This window comes from Mauremys reevesii, linkage group 3 (genome assembly GCF_016161935.1).
Source record: "Mauremys reevesii isolate NIE-2019 linkage group 3, ASM1616193v1, whole genome shotgun sequence".
In the NCBI taxonomy this organism is placed as follows: domain Eukaryota; kingdom Metazoa; phylum Chordata; order Testudines; family Geoemydidae; genus Mauremys; species Mauremys reevesii.
In genome coordinates this window covers 29521042-29537682 of record NC_052625.1, presented here as the reverse complement: position 1 = coordinate 29537682, position 16641 = coordinate 29521042, and the positions used below count along the sequence as shown (strand labels likewise).

Sequence of the window (16641 nt, the reverse complement as noted above, 5' to 3'; positions counted from 1 at the left end):
GAGGAAACTATCCAGAAAGTGGCCAAAATAAAATCTTGCCAAGTGAACAAAGATATTACTAATAACAGACAAGGGAGAAATTAGAGGTGAGAATGGAGGCAGTGAGAGTAGACTTCTTGCTGGTATTTAACATCAGAAACACTAACATTATTTTTTAAAATAGATTGAGAGCAGCAAAAATTAATAAGGCAGATGCTAGAGAGAGAGAAAACCAAATGAAAATAATGAGAAGAAACACCAGATCTAATTCTCATTTGTACCACCTGAAGGCCCCTTTACACCCTCAGAGCAGTGTACAAGAGCCTTAAAGCAAATGAGAATCAGGCCCACTGGGTGCCAACATCTACTAGGGACAGGAAGACTTCAGGGGACTTGCTCACAGTTGCCAAGAAGGATATGGATATCTGCTCCAGCACATCGGGCTCAGCACATGAACCAGAATCATTACTTTCTCTGCATCCCAAGTTTTCCTTACTAAATTACACCCACAAATTGTACATGAGCATATGCAGAACCCATATCTACAACTATAGCTACCTGTTTTATGGGTGTGTGATAGGGTGTACTTTTCCGGCACTGGACAAGGAGAGTTTAATTCCATACTTTGGACAGGTGGAGCCATGCCATCTCACCCCTGCTGGGCACACTCCAACTGGAGTGTCAGTATAAAAGGGAGTAGCCCAGCTCAGTCAGGGCTGACCGCCGAAGAGAGAGAACACATGCTGCAGGCTCCCGCCAAGGTCCAGAAAGACACTCAGCTACCTGCAGACACCCAGGGGACACTGGAACCATCGGGAGCTTCACAGGCCACAGACCCTGGAGCAGGGCCACCGGGGGGGGGAGGGGGGGAGCAAGTAGGGCAATTTGCCCCACGCCCTGGCCCCGGAGGGGCCCCTCAAGGAAGGACCCACCGCTGAAGTGCTGCCGAAGCCTCGGAGAGTCACCCTGTGAAAACAAGTGCCGCAAGCGTCAGGCAAAAAAAAAAAAGCTGCGATCGGTGGCACTTAGGCTACTCTACCGCTGCTTCATTCTTCAGCGGCAATTCGGCAGTGGGTCCTTCCCTGCCGCTGAATTGCCGCCGAAGACCTGGCCCTGCCCAGGCCCCCTGAATCCTCTGGGCAGCCCTGCCCAGAGACCCAGGAGACCTACAGACCATGCCACTGGAAGACATAGTAGGAAGTTGCTCAGGGGAACTAGACATTGATGTGGTTGTAAGACTGGGAACTAAGTCAGCGTTTTTTGGTCAGATCCCTGCTGACCCAGTGGCAAGTACACTTGCCACTGTTGGGGCCCTGGGCTGGTACCCAGTGAGTAGGGCCCATATTCTGGCCAACAGCCCCCTGGGTGGTGGCCCATCCCCCAGTAGCCATCAAACTGTGCAGCCTGAGTCAACAGCCATATTGACTCAGGCCACTAGGCCACACCACCCTTTGGGGAAGGACAACCATATTGACTCTGGCCCCTAGACTGTACTATCCTGAGACTAAGGATTGTCTGATGGACTCAGCAGTTGGGCTACAACACCCCTTTTCCCGCTCCACAGGGGGATGGGGGATGCTTGCAAATTGTGTGTGAGAGCCCTTTTCTTCCTGGCTATACTGTATACTTTCTCTGTATTCCAACATTATCATAGAACATCTAGAGTGTGGTGTGCTCTTCAGGTACGTGAGCACTAGCACTCAAGCTATACATGATATCTAAGGCACAGATGTTTACCTTTACATGGAATAGCTTTCTAGTGATAGCAAGATTTATAGGGAATCACCCACAGTTGCAAAGAGGAAAGTACTATCTGTTCCAGCATATCAGGCTCAGCTCATGAGCCAGAATCATTAGTCACTCTATACCCTAAACTCTAAGTAACCATCAAATTCTCCACCCTTTACAACAACTACAGCTCTGTTCTTCCATGCATAACACCTGCTCCAAGGTTGATTAGTTTTTATTCTCTCTGCACACTGGATGAGGAAAAAGAGAAATGGAGTGAAATCCTGGTCTTATTGAAATCAGTAGCAAAATTCTCATTCACTTCCAATAGGGCTAGGATTTCACCCTGGTCTCTTTTATTATTCAGTAATATAATTTGTGCTCTTTACTTAGATATCAGCCTGGCCATTCTTCAGGAACTGATCTTTTGCTGGAGAGTTCCCCTGTGACTTTGAATGTACCCTTAATTGCAAAGTCGTTATTGAGGACTCCATGATATAACCTGGGGGGAGGGGGAATCTCAAACTGTTTGAAAATACACTGATGCTTCAGTTTCAAAAATGTCCACTGAGTTTTACTGTGGCGTTTATTTCATTTTCATTTTTTATCATTTTATAAAATAAGAAATTTTGAAAAAAAAATTCAAATTTGAAAATATTTGACTATATAAAAGCCACTATTTGACTTTGATGATCAGTCAAAATTGCCAGTGCAACCTCTCCTCCTTCCCCATCAAAAAGTGAAGACCGATCAGAATACTAAAAAGGGAAGGTACCAATACAAATGACTGAATGTAGAAAAGAATGACTGATACGATGACTGATGAGGGAACAACACAAAGAAAGAAAGGATTGACAACTGAACACAGGAAAGAAGAGTGATTTCATAACAGAAAAAAAAAACTAGAGCAGGAGAGAGAGAGGTTTGGAAAGAGAACAAAAACGCAAAGGAAAAAGAGTTATAATGGACTATTCAAATAAAGAGAGGGGAATTAGTTTTCAGTGACAGTGAGTGAAGATGAAATGTGAAGATGGCAACATAAAAGACAAAAAAAGTAAAAGCAACAGGCTAATTTTCATTTAAAGTTTCCATCAAAAAACAAAATTAAATTACAATTTAAAAAACAGTTTGGTTTTGTGGAAAGTTCTAGTTTTAAAAAAGGCAAGTTTTGATTAAAAGTATTTCAGTGTGAAATATTTCAGACATCTCTAATATGTATAGTATGCTAAATGTAATGCTAAGCACCACATAATCAATATCTTTAGCGTGCTCTTTTGATTTTCTCACTTGTACCCACTAATCCATCCCCCCCCCCGACTTATTTTGACATTCAAAGCTGCTTCAAATAGCAGCCATTAAACAATTAGTAAACATTTCTTCCAGAGATGATACTGACCCAAACTCCAGGGTGGGTAGTCAACAAACATAAGATATAAACTTCCAAGATTTCTCTTGATCCCTTGAGTCCAATATCTTGCAGCCCACTGGTCTTAGAAATGAGTGCTTTATTTCCATGCAAAGGGGACATTTTTAGTTTTCCAGTGAAACACCCAGCACTTGCTCATAGCTCTGGAAAGTGTCCTGATATTTGGCTTTAAAGCTGGGGCATTTTGATATATAGCAAAGATATTTTAAGTCATTTTTAGAGGGGTTTGAAACATGTTAGTTCTCTCCCAGTAAGGAATCTGAGTTTACAGGCTTAGTTATACAACAAAACCCCCAATAATTTTTTTAAACATTTCTGAAATTGTTTTTTTCTTCCCCTGTGAAACGTGTCATATGCAGAATACATTATGGTGTGGTCTAGTATAAAAATGTTTTTGGCATGAGATTGGGATGTCCTATGTAACTCATGAGTGGCTCCACCATTAATGACAATAACACCTTTTTTATGTTACTATCATATCACTCTTTCTCGCTCGCGCTCTCTCACACACCCAGCTTCCATTCTAATTGAATCATTATGCATTAGTCTCATTTTAGAGATTACTGTACAAATCAGCTATGTAGCTAACTGTGTGCTAGCTCTTGCACATGGACTAGATTGTGTCTTTGGGCACAGTATCGAGCAAAAAGTGGTTCATACAGAGTACCATCCGGAGAGTAGCCTTGGGAAGCACTGGGATTATGAGACAACTCCTGGAGTTTCTCTTTTGCCTTCCCCTCTCTCCCAAGGTGGGGGTGAGGGGGCAGGAAAGGGTGTAGTAGAAAAAGGACCTGAGACATAAGCCCTTGTATCAGAGGCCTCATATGAGCTAAAGTAATGGTCAAAACTTGCTAATGTAAAGCAAAGTTAAGTTGTGAGCAAGAGGTAAGGCCTGCTCACAGAATATGGCAAGAACAGGGCTGATATTGCAGAAGTAGTTCTAGGCATATTCCTAAGTAGTTCTAGGCATAAGAATACATACACAAATACATTCCAGAAAGGTGGGACCAGAACACCTCGATACCAAACACATTCCCCAAAGATAGCAGGAACACACTGACCCATCCTAAAGATGTCAGTATGACAGCATGATGAATAGAGATGTTTTGCTCGAACCAACATGTACAAGGTAATGGGTAGGACCCAAATACGTCAGAGGGTGGCACCTCACTATGTCAGAGGGACAATACATAACTTGTTTATACTGGGGTATAAAGAGGTATCTCTGAGAGGGTGTTGGGATCTGGCCGAGGGGAGAATGGAAAGTTCCGCCATTCACTGAGTCAGTCTATTGTCAGGGGCATACATGCCTTGAATATATTTGTAGCAAGTATAGGGCATCAATACCATGCTTTTGTTGGCAATAAACCTGACCAAGTTCCTTCACTGAAAACTGAGACTGTGGATTTATTGGGCAGTTAAATCAAAGTCTGCTATCTCCGCTATCTGCGTAGAGCTGGGACAGCACGCTGAAAGAACACACACTCAGCCAAACATCTGACCCCAGGGAGCTGGAGTAGAAATTTGTTATTGGGGTTAAAAAACAACAAATTCTGAAACCTCCCCATTCCAGCTCATCTTTTGTTGGATTGGATGACACTAGGGACCCAGAAACAAAGCTCCATTCCCCCCTTTCACCCCAGCCACTGGATCCAGGGTAAGTAGGCATGCAGTACTCACTTACCTGTGTGTCTCGGACCCAGGGTCTGAGTAACCCACATAGGGATTTATGGGATTGAAGGCATATAGTCCAAATCACAGTCTAGCTCTACACTTGCAGGTTTATGCTTGCTCTTTCCTGCCAATGCAACAGGAAGTGCATGGATTTTTTTCAAACACATGCTTTCTAATGAGACAATCTAATGTGTGAACTGCAGTGAGCTCATAAACCCAGAGAATCTGGCTCACCAGAATCCGAATATCTTGCAAATAGTTTGCAGCAGCTCTAGAACAAACACACTCGAAGAGTGCAAATTGCTGCATGCATGTAAATAATTGCTTTCATGCCTCATTGCAAATGTAGCATTTATATATTCTTTTCTTGTAAGTTCCTAAGCTCTGTTTGTGTGAAAACATGACTATAAGAGAAGAAGGGGTTGGTTTTTGTGGGTTTTTTTAACATGCGGGCTAGTTTAAATTCACAAACACTGGGGGATCCTTCATTTCCAATTGTCTTTTCACAGGATTAATGAAAACTGAACACTGTAAATAGTCAATTTTTTCCCTTTAAATGTACAACCATTTTTAAGGGAAGCCAAGAATTATAATAATGTTCTAATCCATTACGACACAGTATAGAACTGTGGCCAATTGTGATTATTTCATACAAGATTTTTCAAACATATGGTAGAAAAGGAATTCAAAATTGATCTCCTAAAACTGCAAGAAGACTCTTAATGAGGAAAAGTCAATATACACATCTTGTCAATTGTTTTGAGAAAGGATCATTGCAAGATGGGATGGCTGGCATTTCCTATCACTGGGATGATATGCACACCACAGTTTTATTTTCTTCTTTTGCTCCTCGCTGAACCATCCTAAATTCAATCAAGACAGCTTCAATTTTTGTGTGTGGCTTTTTATTTCTTAGAGATTTATGACCTTTATTTTTATTATCTGAAATCCAAACAGTCTGCATGGTTATTGGCTTTATTTTGCAGTTTCACAGATGACCTAGGGTGACAGTTTTGAGTGTTTTTGAGGAGACACTAACGGAGACTACAGAAGAGCAGGTCTGTTCAGAGTCGCAAAGGTTGTCCATGGACACTGCTCCATCTCCCTATGGCTGCCCTGGGAGCCACATTACTCTTTTTACAAAAGCATAAATAAAACAAAAATAACTTGTTCTAATCACAAACCCCAAATTAGCAAACAGCCACTTTGAAAGTGGAGTAAGTTTAAGGAATGTTAATTAAATGGTTATATCTTCTTTAGATAGATGGAGTCAGTGAGATAATTGTGAAAATATACTTAAAAGAAATGGGTTTAGGTAACTTTGAAATAACATTCTTTATTTGCTTTCCTCAGGCTTCAGTGATCAAAGAATGCTATATAAGCAAGCTGCAAGATGTCATTTAGTGGACATTAATAGTGAAGTTAATTGACAGCACTTGTTACAGATGTCTGTATTTGAAGGAGAAAAAACAGCTTTTTAGACCATCAGGTAGCGACAAGAGTTTATTCAGTAGGTTCCGTTCCTTTTCAGGCAGAAATTAATTTTGTGAAATCACATACAGTAAGATAAGACTTTGTCTCATTTTAGTTCACTAAAAAATACTCGAGTCTTTATTCAGTGACAGTGCATTGTCTTCTGTAATACAATTAGTGACACACTCAGGATAGGAGAATTTCCATCTATGACAGTTGGTATAATCAAGAAACAGAGCCTATTGTAGTCAGTATTTGCTTTGAGATGGACTCCAATTGCTTAGAAAGTTGGCATACACCTTGAAAGCATATTATTTTGAGAAAAATTATAACACTACATAATAAAGCCTTATGATGTTTTGAAGTCAAATTTCAAGGCATTATATGTAGCCATAGTGTAGCCAATTGTACCAACATACAAACTATATTCAAATAGTACCCACTGCTGGGCAATCATTAACATTTATTCCAGGGTTGGGTTTTTTTAGGCTTTACAGTGTGTTGCCTCTGTCCTTTCAGCACAAGAAAATGCCATCTTGTAATGTAATATCTATATCTATATATCAATATCTAGATAGATAGATTAGGATAGGGTAACTGTGCCAGAAAGTGATGTTTTAAAAGTAAGAACACAAATCATTAATGAATAAATTGTGGGTAATGCCAAGCAAAAAAGGCTTTTGTTTTGTGCATGTCTGTCTGTCTGTCTTTATAAACCAATTGCAGATGCCCTGAGCTCGTTGCTGTTTTCCATTCAGGTTGTCAGAATTTGTTGCCATCATTTTAGCAATATTTATAATCTGCGTGGCATTACCCTTAATTCAGTGTTTTTTAAATGAGTCTCACATCTTGTCTGCACATTGTTAAAGAAGGCTTTAAAGTCTAGCGTCAGTTTGTACACCTCTAGCAAAAGGTTTGCCAACAATTACTGCACTTTTCTAAAATGCTGGTTTGAAGAGAGGCCTGATAAATCTAGCATTATGAATTGATTCTCATACTAGTGCTTTTAATAATACTTTAGTTAACATTTATATCATACTGACAGCATTTTTAGCCATGCGTAATTATTTAAAAAGCAGCTTTTAAGAGCCAGCCTGGTTGCCTAATGACAATGTTCTACTCTGCTAATTGGAATACCTAGGTTCAATTCACCATCCTTTTTTCTTGCTTTTGGAACCAGCTGAGGCTGGAAGTGTCATGGCTATGCTGCCCTCAGCCTCTGGGGTATAAAGTACTGGTATAATTATAGGGAATTCTGCAAATATTAAGGTAACCTCACCTTTAACTAGGACATAATTGGTATGTTTTAAAAGGTGATCACTTTGTACATAAGCACAGATACTCCAGGTGTGTTAACCTACCTCTTCTCATTCAGGAAGTTACAATAAGTAAATAAATAAAATCATCTATAGTATAGTATATATTATATATACCATGGATAGGTGTTAAACTCCAAAATGACACATAAATATCTATTACTAGTGCTATTGATATATACAAAGCAATGTTGAGGAGGTAGAAAATGCCAAACAAATATTTAGAGGATAGAGCCCTTACTTAACAGATTTAAACATTTTATTAAAGCTAATGTTTTTACTTGGGAGACTGTTCCAACCATAAAGGGCAGCTTGAAAGAAGTGGGAGTGGGTGAAAGAGGAAAAGTGAGCAGATAAGAGAGAGGTTTGGCTGGAGCGTACAGAACAGCGGGGGCATGGAAATTGATTTGAGAAGAGAGGGCAGAGCTATATAGTACCTTGAAAGGGAGAAAAGTAGCAGAGACTTAATGTCAACAAGGGCAGAAGCCAGCGAAGCGAGTGGAGATGTGAGGAGACAGTTTGTGATACAGGCTGTAGTGATATATTTCGCAACCTCACTGAGAATCTGGCCCTATAATTTTAAACTAGCCTTTTTTGCATGCACAGATTAGTTTATTAGTGAAATATTTTGCAAGCAGAATATTTCTTTTACTTCTCATACTAGAGAGAGATGCTTTCTTAAATGGATCTGTCTCCAAGCATCAATATTCTATTGTCACGATGCATCTGTTACCAGGGCCGGCTCTATGCTTTTTGGCTGCCCCCCGTCCCCACCCTGGGCTCCTCACCGCACCCACCTGCTGCCCCAACCCTGGGCTCTCTCCCCCAATCCACACCCCGTGCCGCCCCAGCTCTGGACTCTCCCCACCACCACCTGCACCCTCCTTCCACCGCAGCCCTGGGTCACTGGTAACTCGCTCCCAGGGCAGGTCATTCAGCAGGAATTTTAGATGTGCACAGAACACAGACAGGATTGGTTCCCATATGGTTACAGAACTGCAGTAAAGTGGAACAATTTTCAGCTTGTGTGATTGGAGGATATCTGGATCCATATTATAAGTCTTGCATCTGAAGAAGTGGGTATTCACCCACGAAAGCTCATGCTGCAGAACGTCTGTTAGTCTATAAGGTGCCACAGGATTCTTTGTTGCTTTTACAGATCCAGACTAACACGGCTACCCCTGATATTATAAGACTGTCCTCCATAAATGAGGAAAAGTTGAGGTGCCTTTATTATTCTTTTGTTCCACTCTTTCGTTCTATGGGGAATTTGCCAATGCAATATCACTGTCTTCCTTTTAAACAAACAAACAAACAAACAAACAAACAAACAAACAAAAAGGCAATGGCTGTTGAAAATAGCAATGCCAGTTCTAATAACCACTGGGAAGCATTTCTTGCTCAATTTTATCCTACTTTTTCTACAGCAAATTACAGTGGATCAGTATATTTGCCCAAACTGAGCTTGAGTACTCCTGAATTTTGAGGTGTTCAAATCTGGAAGGCAGGTGCTGGGGGGGGGAAGGGCTGTGGCTCCATGGGGGAGCACGGCAGCATGTATGCAGCAGCGTGTCTGGTGCTGTGCGGAGCCAGACACGCTGGCCTGAGTGGCACGGTAAGGGGGTTGGGGTGCTGGAGACTGGGTAAGGAGTTCCAGGGGGGCAGTCAAGGGACAGGGAGCAGGGGGGGTTGGATGGGTCAGAGGTTCAGGGGGGGCGGTCAGAGGCAGGGAGAAGGGGGGGTTAGATGGGTCAGGGGTTCCGGGGGAGCAGTCAGGAGACGGGCAGCGGTTGGATAGGCATGGGAGTCCGAGGGGTTTGTCAGGGGACAGGTAGGGGATAGGGTCCTAGGGAGGAAATTGGGGGGGATCTCAGGAGGGGGCAGCTGGGAACAAGGAGAAGGGAGGCTTAGATAGGGAGTGGAGTCCTGGGGGCAGTTAGGGGCAGGGGTCCTGGGAGGGGGTGATCAGGGAGCAGGGGGGTTGGATGGGTTGGGGTTTCTGTGGGGGGCAGTTGGAGGGAGTGGATGGTGGGGCTACCCTCCCTCCCCGTGGAGTGTCCTATTTTTTGAATGTTAAAATACGGTATCCCTACCCTTCACAGTGCAACGCTCCACTCACAGCATGCTGCAGCATGAGGTCCCCCTTCTTCCTTTCCTGTTGGTAGTGGCCAAGGGAATGCTGGGAAATGTAGTTCTTTCCCTGCTCCAGGGAACTACAGCTCCCAGGGCCCCCTGTTGGTTCTCAGCTCTCATGCTGGATCCCTGCCGCCCCTGCAAATGGGCTGCCCCAAGCAGGTGCTTGCTTTGCTGGTGCCTAGAGCCACCCCTGCCTGTTACTTCAAAACATTTAAGGACTCTTTGCAGTGAAATAAATGCAATAAGACAAATTTGTTTTTAAGGGTTAAACTGAGCTTTTCAGGTCTTTTATTTTAAAAGCCTGTTTAAGCAAATTGATAGGTATGAAAAAGAAGTTGGCTGCAGGATCTATACCCAAGTGTTTCAGTGCTTTTCAGTGATCATGAGGCATTGGTATTGTACATTTGACAGACATCTACTTTGCCTGCACAAGTGAGTTCTATTGGACTCATACATGGCTGTAGCTGGTAGATCAGAGTAAAAATTGCAGTGTGCAAACTCAGTAATAACCTCTCCCATGTTTCATCATCTACCTACAGCAAATCCTACCAGAGCAGGAGGAAGAGAATACCCAGGCTCAGCTGAAGTGATTCGAGAATCCAGCAGCACAACAGGCATGGTGGTTGGAATCGTTGCAGCAGCGGCACTGTGTATCCTAATCCTTCTTTATGCCATGTACAAGTACAGAAACAGAGATGAAGGCTCGTACCATGTAGATGAGAGTCGAAACTACATCAGTAACTCAGCACAGTCCAATGGGGCTGTGATTAAGGAAAAACAGCCCAACAGTGCTAAAAGTTCCAACAAGAACAAGAAAAATAAGGATAAGGAATACTATGTCTGATCCCAACATCTAAGAGAACACTTGTATAGAAATAGTCTTCATTTTATCTGAGACATAATACAAACTTATTTACTTTACTTTTTATGAAGCACACAAAAAAAGAAGACAGGGAATGCAATCAGAAAGGAAAGACTGTTTTAAAAACAAGCATTTCATGCTCTTGTTTTTCAGAAACAGGAGCCAATAAATTTCTAAACATCCACAGTGTTTTCATTTACTCTGCCTGTCTTTATGTTGCTGGAACATTTCTGAAAGATGATGATGACACCACGCATTCATAAAGCAACGAGTATTACTACAACATCAAGGCACAATATGAAACAAACTAAATAAAAAAAACAAAACTCACACACACACACACACAGAGAAAAAAAAAGAAGCTACCTATGATTCTGGATTTAGCCAAAGTGCTAGCGCTTTCTTGAGAAGTAAGTTAGTCTTATTGCCAGAGAAGACTGTCATATATGGTGACTCAACAAGCAAACATAAAAAGTTTGCCACCTGGTGCAGTAAAACTGATTGGAAACTTGCATTTGAAATGAAGTGCTGGCTTTTCTGAAGACTTATGTAAAAACATTTTCAAAAAGCCCCTTTCTGGTTGTGAGGAAATAGTATGGAGGCCTTATTTTCAAAAACAAAACAAAAAAATGTGGAATATAAGGCACATTTTCACAAAAAGCAAACAAGAGGGCATAGATACAATCATTGGGAAATTTTCATGCACGCTTAATATGTTATTACATATGTTTATATAAAACACATCTATATGTGCTTTCTGGACCGTGATAAGTGATGTTTTATAGCCTGTTGTATAGAAAATGCAAACTATATCTGCTCTTCAGCCATTTTTGGTAAACTCAATGTTCTAAGTGTTCCTAGATATAGAAAGTTTTATGACATCTGGAGCAACAGACATAAATTCAGTTTTTTGCAGCCACTATAAATTGTCACAAATTTCTTCCTTTTTTTTTAAATTTACAGTGTAGTGATTATACTAAGGGGATGTGTATGAATGTATATAAGAGTCAGCTAATTTTTTTCTTACCTGTACAGCCTCTATTCTGTTGCAGTTCAGTTATAGTAGTTTGTATGAAAGAAGTGGATTAAAAAGCAAAAAATATATATCTATTGTAACTTTCCTCTTCCCTCTAGTCCCCGTCCCCTGCTCCCAATGTACATCAATAAAGTCAATCAGAATCGCAGATTTTCCCATAAATGTACCACATTCATAAATGAGTTATCATTTAGCAAGGTAAAGTGACTTTTGGGCTCTAATCAAGGTTTCATCACTGAATAGTCTGTTTTGCTTTACAGAAATCTTGCTCCCCAGGAAACTATGAAAAAGTTTAATTCCTTGTGAATCTTAATATATATCATACAGCATGTATCTGTCATTCTTTTACTACACTGTTGGTTGGTAAGAGACCTAAAAAGGTCTACCACTTTAAATTACTTCCACTGAGGAATTACCCTTCCCCTAAATAAATAAATAAATAAGTTGAGGTGCATCTTGCTAAACATTTTTCAAAGATGTGCATTTTGTCGTATAAACAACAAGGAGTCCAGTGGCACCTTAAAGACTAACAGATTTATTTGGGCATAAGTTTTTGTGGGTAAAAAACCCACGAAGCATCTGAAGAAGTGAGGTTTTTTACCCATGAAAGCTTATGCCCAAATAAATCTGTTAGTCTTTAAGGTGCCACCGGACTCCTTGCTGTTTTTGTGGCTACAGACTAACATGGCTACCCCCTGATACTTGACATTTTGTCATATGAGAAAGTATTTTAAGCTAAGTTGATTCCATAGTATTACATGATACATAACCTGGCAATTAAATATAAGTTGATCAGTGATCATATTTTAAAATAAAATTTAATTGCTACATATATTAGTTAAACATATTAAATATCATAATGTTACATATTTATACATTAAGGTTTTATTAATATTGTTTCATTGGGTTCACAGCAATAAATCATAGTGTTAACATATCACTTATACAGAGGTACAAAGAGAATACATTAGACAGAGAGAGTAGTTCAATAGAAATCTTCTGAATCATTGGAAGGCCTCCTAGGAGGAATATAGATATTCACACTTTACAGACAGAAAAAAATAATTTAAAATTAGCTTTAAACAGCAGGGCCAACACATCTTCTTGTGTGTTATTCACTGTAGCTGATGAAAAATGTGGGAACCGGTACAGCGATCTAACTTGGACAGAGAGGACACGTATCTGAGAATGCCACTGTGGTTGCCAAACAAATTGTGGTGCGTATCATAGTGTATATGTAATGCGATTTTTATTTTTATGATTCTTTGCAGAAATTGAAAGTGAGGTTGCACAGCATTTTTTTTAATCCATTCAAAAAAAATTAGATCATTGTTCTCCTGTGGCATTCTTCACTTCCCCCACCTTTGTAAGTCAGCTGTATTCTGGGGAAGACAAGGAATAGGTATATTCAAGATCAATATTAAAATCATGATTTTTTTAAGTCAGTGGAGAAAAAATAAGTTGACTGCCAGGTAATGTTCAGAACTGAGATTTCCAGCATTGAAAGGTATACGGAAGGGCAAAGATAACCTGTATATAGGAATTCTAAGATGGTACAATGTATGCTTTGGGCAGATTGAAATGCTTCTTTCCGTCTTGGTATTGACTGTATTATCCTAGGAGGTGTAACCAGGCTATCTTTCAAGCAGTTAACATGCCAGTAAGTGAATATTTTAACAAAATACATACATCAAGGAATAAAAGGTGTACAACTTATAAATGCAAACATTATCTGCAACTCTTTCTGGAGGTTCTCCTTTTTCTCTTTGATTTTATGATTTAACAATGAAGATGCATAGAAGTATAAGAGCATCAGAAGTTTCAGTAACTGAATTAAAATGTTTTAAACATTTTAATACCTAACATACCTAACAAAAATTGAATTCCATATCTATAACAATGTTATATGTTTGACTGAGATAGCTTCATTTCTATTACTGTATAGTGTTGCCTTTTTAACAAAACACTAAAATAATATGTGAAATGATTTCATCCCCAAGAAATCAAAAAAGAGGCCCGATGCCCTAACCTTATAGTGCTTTCTGTGATAGATATTTACGAATTTTTTTGATTTGTTGCAAAGCCAATTTATCCATTATTGGAAATGCTAAGCAAGTGGAATTTACTGTTTTGTTAATAAAATGTTTCTTAATACAAATGTTGCCTTGTTTTTTTCTCTTACCTTTGTTTTATATGATATTTATCATAAAATGGTGAAAACAATATAGTTTAAAGTGACAGGATTTTCTTTTAATTACAGGTCTACTTTTGTTCATCTTTTACTATGTTGGTGAGCAGTGACTCGTGAGTATTCTTATTGTTGTCAAAGGAGCTATTTTTGAGAGTAAGTGCTCACCAACATAACTGAAGGCTCCATCACTGACTTTAGAGCTGAAAGCATTTCATTAAAACAATCAATGTTTTTAATAAAAAAATAAATATTTTGCAGAAATTATTTCAGCTGGAATTTTCCATTTTTATGTATTTAATTTAACCAAAAATAAAAATGGGGGGGGGGTTGTTTTTGAAAACTCAAAAGTTCATAACTTTTCCCTCCCATCCCCTTTTCCAGTAGAAAAAAAGGTGCCAAAAAGTAGGGAAACGGGAAGAAAACTTAGGAGGAAAAATGATTTTTATTTTGTTGACAAATTATTTTCTAAATCCATGAAAAAAATTAAAATAGAAACTTTTCATTTCTCTACAATTTGTTCCTGGAAAATGCATATCAATTTTCAACCAGTTTTAGTTCCCGTTCATCAGTCCATCCCTATTCAGCAAGGCATTAAACGCCTGTTTAACTACAGGCAAGTGCTTATATTTCATTGACTTGAGCATGTGCCAAAGTTAATGAACTTGAGTGCTTTGCTGAATAAAGATAGACTTAAGCACATGCTTAGATGCTTTGGGCCCCAATTCAGAAAGGTACTTAAGCATGTACCTAACTTTAAGCACATCAGTAATCCAATTCTTTTCAATAGGACTACTTATATATGCCTAGTTAAGCACATGCTTAAGTACTTCACTGAACTGGGCCTAAACTTTCTAGAGAAAGCAAGACATATCTCCACATGGTGGAAACCAGTATAACTCTGCTGACTTTATTTATTCTAAAAATGTCACCTGAACATATTTCATGTAACAACAAAACTGTAAACTGAACTGCTTTAGAACTGTGGTTACAGTATGGCTTTCATAAATATAGCTTATCATATATTTAGGAACTTGTTTTATGTTTAATTAATGAAAGGAAATATAGTAATATTTATTACTATTATAGTAAAGGTTATTCCTCCAGTCCTAAGCCCCACTGTATTTGTTCATTTCTCTGACACCTGTATTCTGTTCTCCCTTCAAACAAACTAATGGCCTCTCCGCACTCATATCATCAGTCATTATTTGCTGCTTTAAGTGCTGGCTTCCATAATCAATCGTCACTTCAGCCAGGTAATTAGAAAGGATTCAAATGATGGGAACTCTTAGAACAGTGAAAACAGCATTCCAGTGTGTTATAAATAACAGCTGCAGGCATTATTCCTCTAATTGTGTCCTCTTTATATTTCAACACAACAGCTTTATATTGAGGATTCGATTGTTTCCTTTTAAACTCAGTATATTATCACATTGATAACAGAAAGTCACTTTTAAATTCAGCATAATACAAAGGTTGCTTCATCGCCATGTGAGAATATGACTTACTCAGTATTGCCAACTCTTTTTTTTTTTTTGAGTCTACCATTATCTGGTGGTTTTCTTAAAACCCCAGCTCCTGGAGTCAGGTGATTGTGAGAGCATCTCAATGTTCTTTTAAAAAAAGGTTTATAGCTCTCATGGTTGCAAATAAAAGATTGCAAAAGTGACTCCTAACAGCTCAGAAACCATAACATATAATAAAAACCCAAACACACTATTTTGTTAAAATCTCATGATTTTTAAGCCAATCTTATGGCTTTTGTGGCCTGACTCGTGATTTTTGAATGCTTGGAGCTGGCAATGCTGCTTCCCTTGCTATCATCAGCTTTGACCAGGGCCTCTGTTTCCCCATTGGATGGGTGGTTCTAGTCCTCCAGCCAACCCAAAAACTTTCCCTTTCTGGGATAAACTAAAACATCCTCCTCAGGAAAAAAACAACAAACTCTAGGCTTCAGCCCCCCCATCAGCTGCTGGGTCAGTATGAACCCCCCTGGCAATCTTTTTCCCAGTGCCTCTCAAGGCTTTCTCCTAGGCTATTTTGCAGACTTCTGACTCAAACTCTTTCCCTTTGGAAGCCAAACTTTGACATGATTTTCCACAGAGCCTCATGGTTGACAGAGTCAAAGGCTTTGGTTAGCTCGATAAAGGCCATATACAGCTCCTGGTGTTGTTCTTGACATTTTTCCTGGTTGTGCCTGGCTGCGAAAATCATGTTGGTTGTGCCTCATGATGGTCTGAAGCCACACTGGGACTCTGGAAGTACTTCCTCTGCAAGAGGAAGCAGGCGATTCAGAAAGATTCTAGCAAGAATCTTCCCTGCGATGGAGAGGAGAGCAATGCCTCGATAGTTGCCACAGTCGGCCCTATCTCCCTGTTTGAAAATGGTGATGATGTTAGCATTACGTAAGTCAGCAGGGATTTCTTCGGTGCACCAGATATTGAGTAGCAAGTGAAGCTTGTTAGTCAGTGTTTCTCCCCCCCACTTTCAGTACTTCATCTGGTATGCCATCAGGACCTGATACAAGTGTTGGTGGGTTGGCAAGAGTTTCTCAGACACCATCAGTCATAGTCGATTCTCGATTTAGAAGCTTTTGGTACTGTTCCTTCCAGTACTCTTTGATGGATTTGTTATCTTTAAGAAGGGCACTACCATCTTTGGATCTCAGAGGTGTGAGGCTTCATGAGGTTGGTCCATACAAGGTCTTTGTCTCACAAAAAAAGCTCCACGTATCATATTTGTCAGCAAATATTTGGATTTCTTTTGCTTTGTCCTCCCACCATTTATTTTTGAATCCTCGGATCCGCCTTTGAACTTCAGCTT

At 39.8% G+C, this 16641-nt stretch overlaps 1 protein-coding gene across 23 annotated transcripts in view; it reads left to right on the top strand.

Moving 5' to 3' along the window:
* The window catches only part of NRXN1 (neurexin 1), a 1269767-nt gene extending 1257622 nt beyond the window's left edge, over window positions 1-12145 (top strand). For all 23 annotated transcript variants that reach the window (XM_039529862.1, XM_039529854.1, XM_039529856.1 and 20 more), the window contains one exon: window positions 10272-12145. In XM_039529862.1, the coding sequence (XP_039385796.1) occupies window positions 10272-10576 (305 nt within the window). In that variant the 3' untranslated portion in view covers window positions 10577-12145. The remainder of the gene's footprint in view (window positions 1-10271) is intronic.
* Window positions 12146-16641: the final 4496 nt, after the last annotated feature.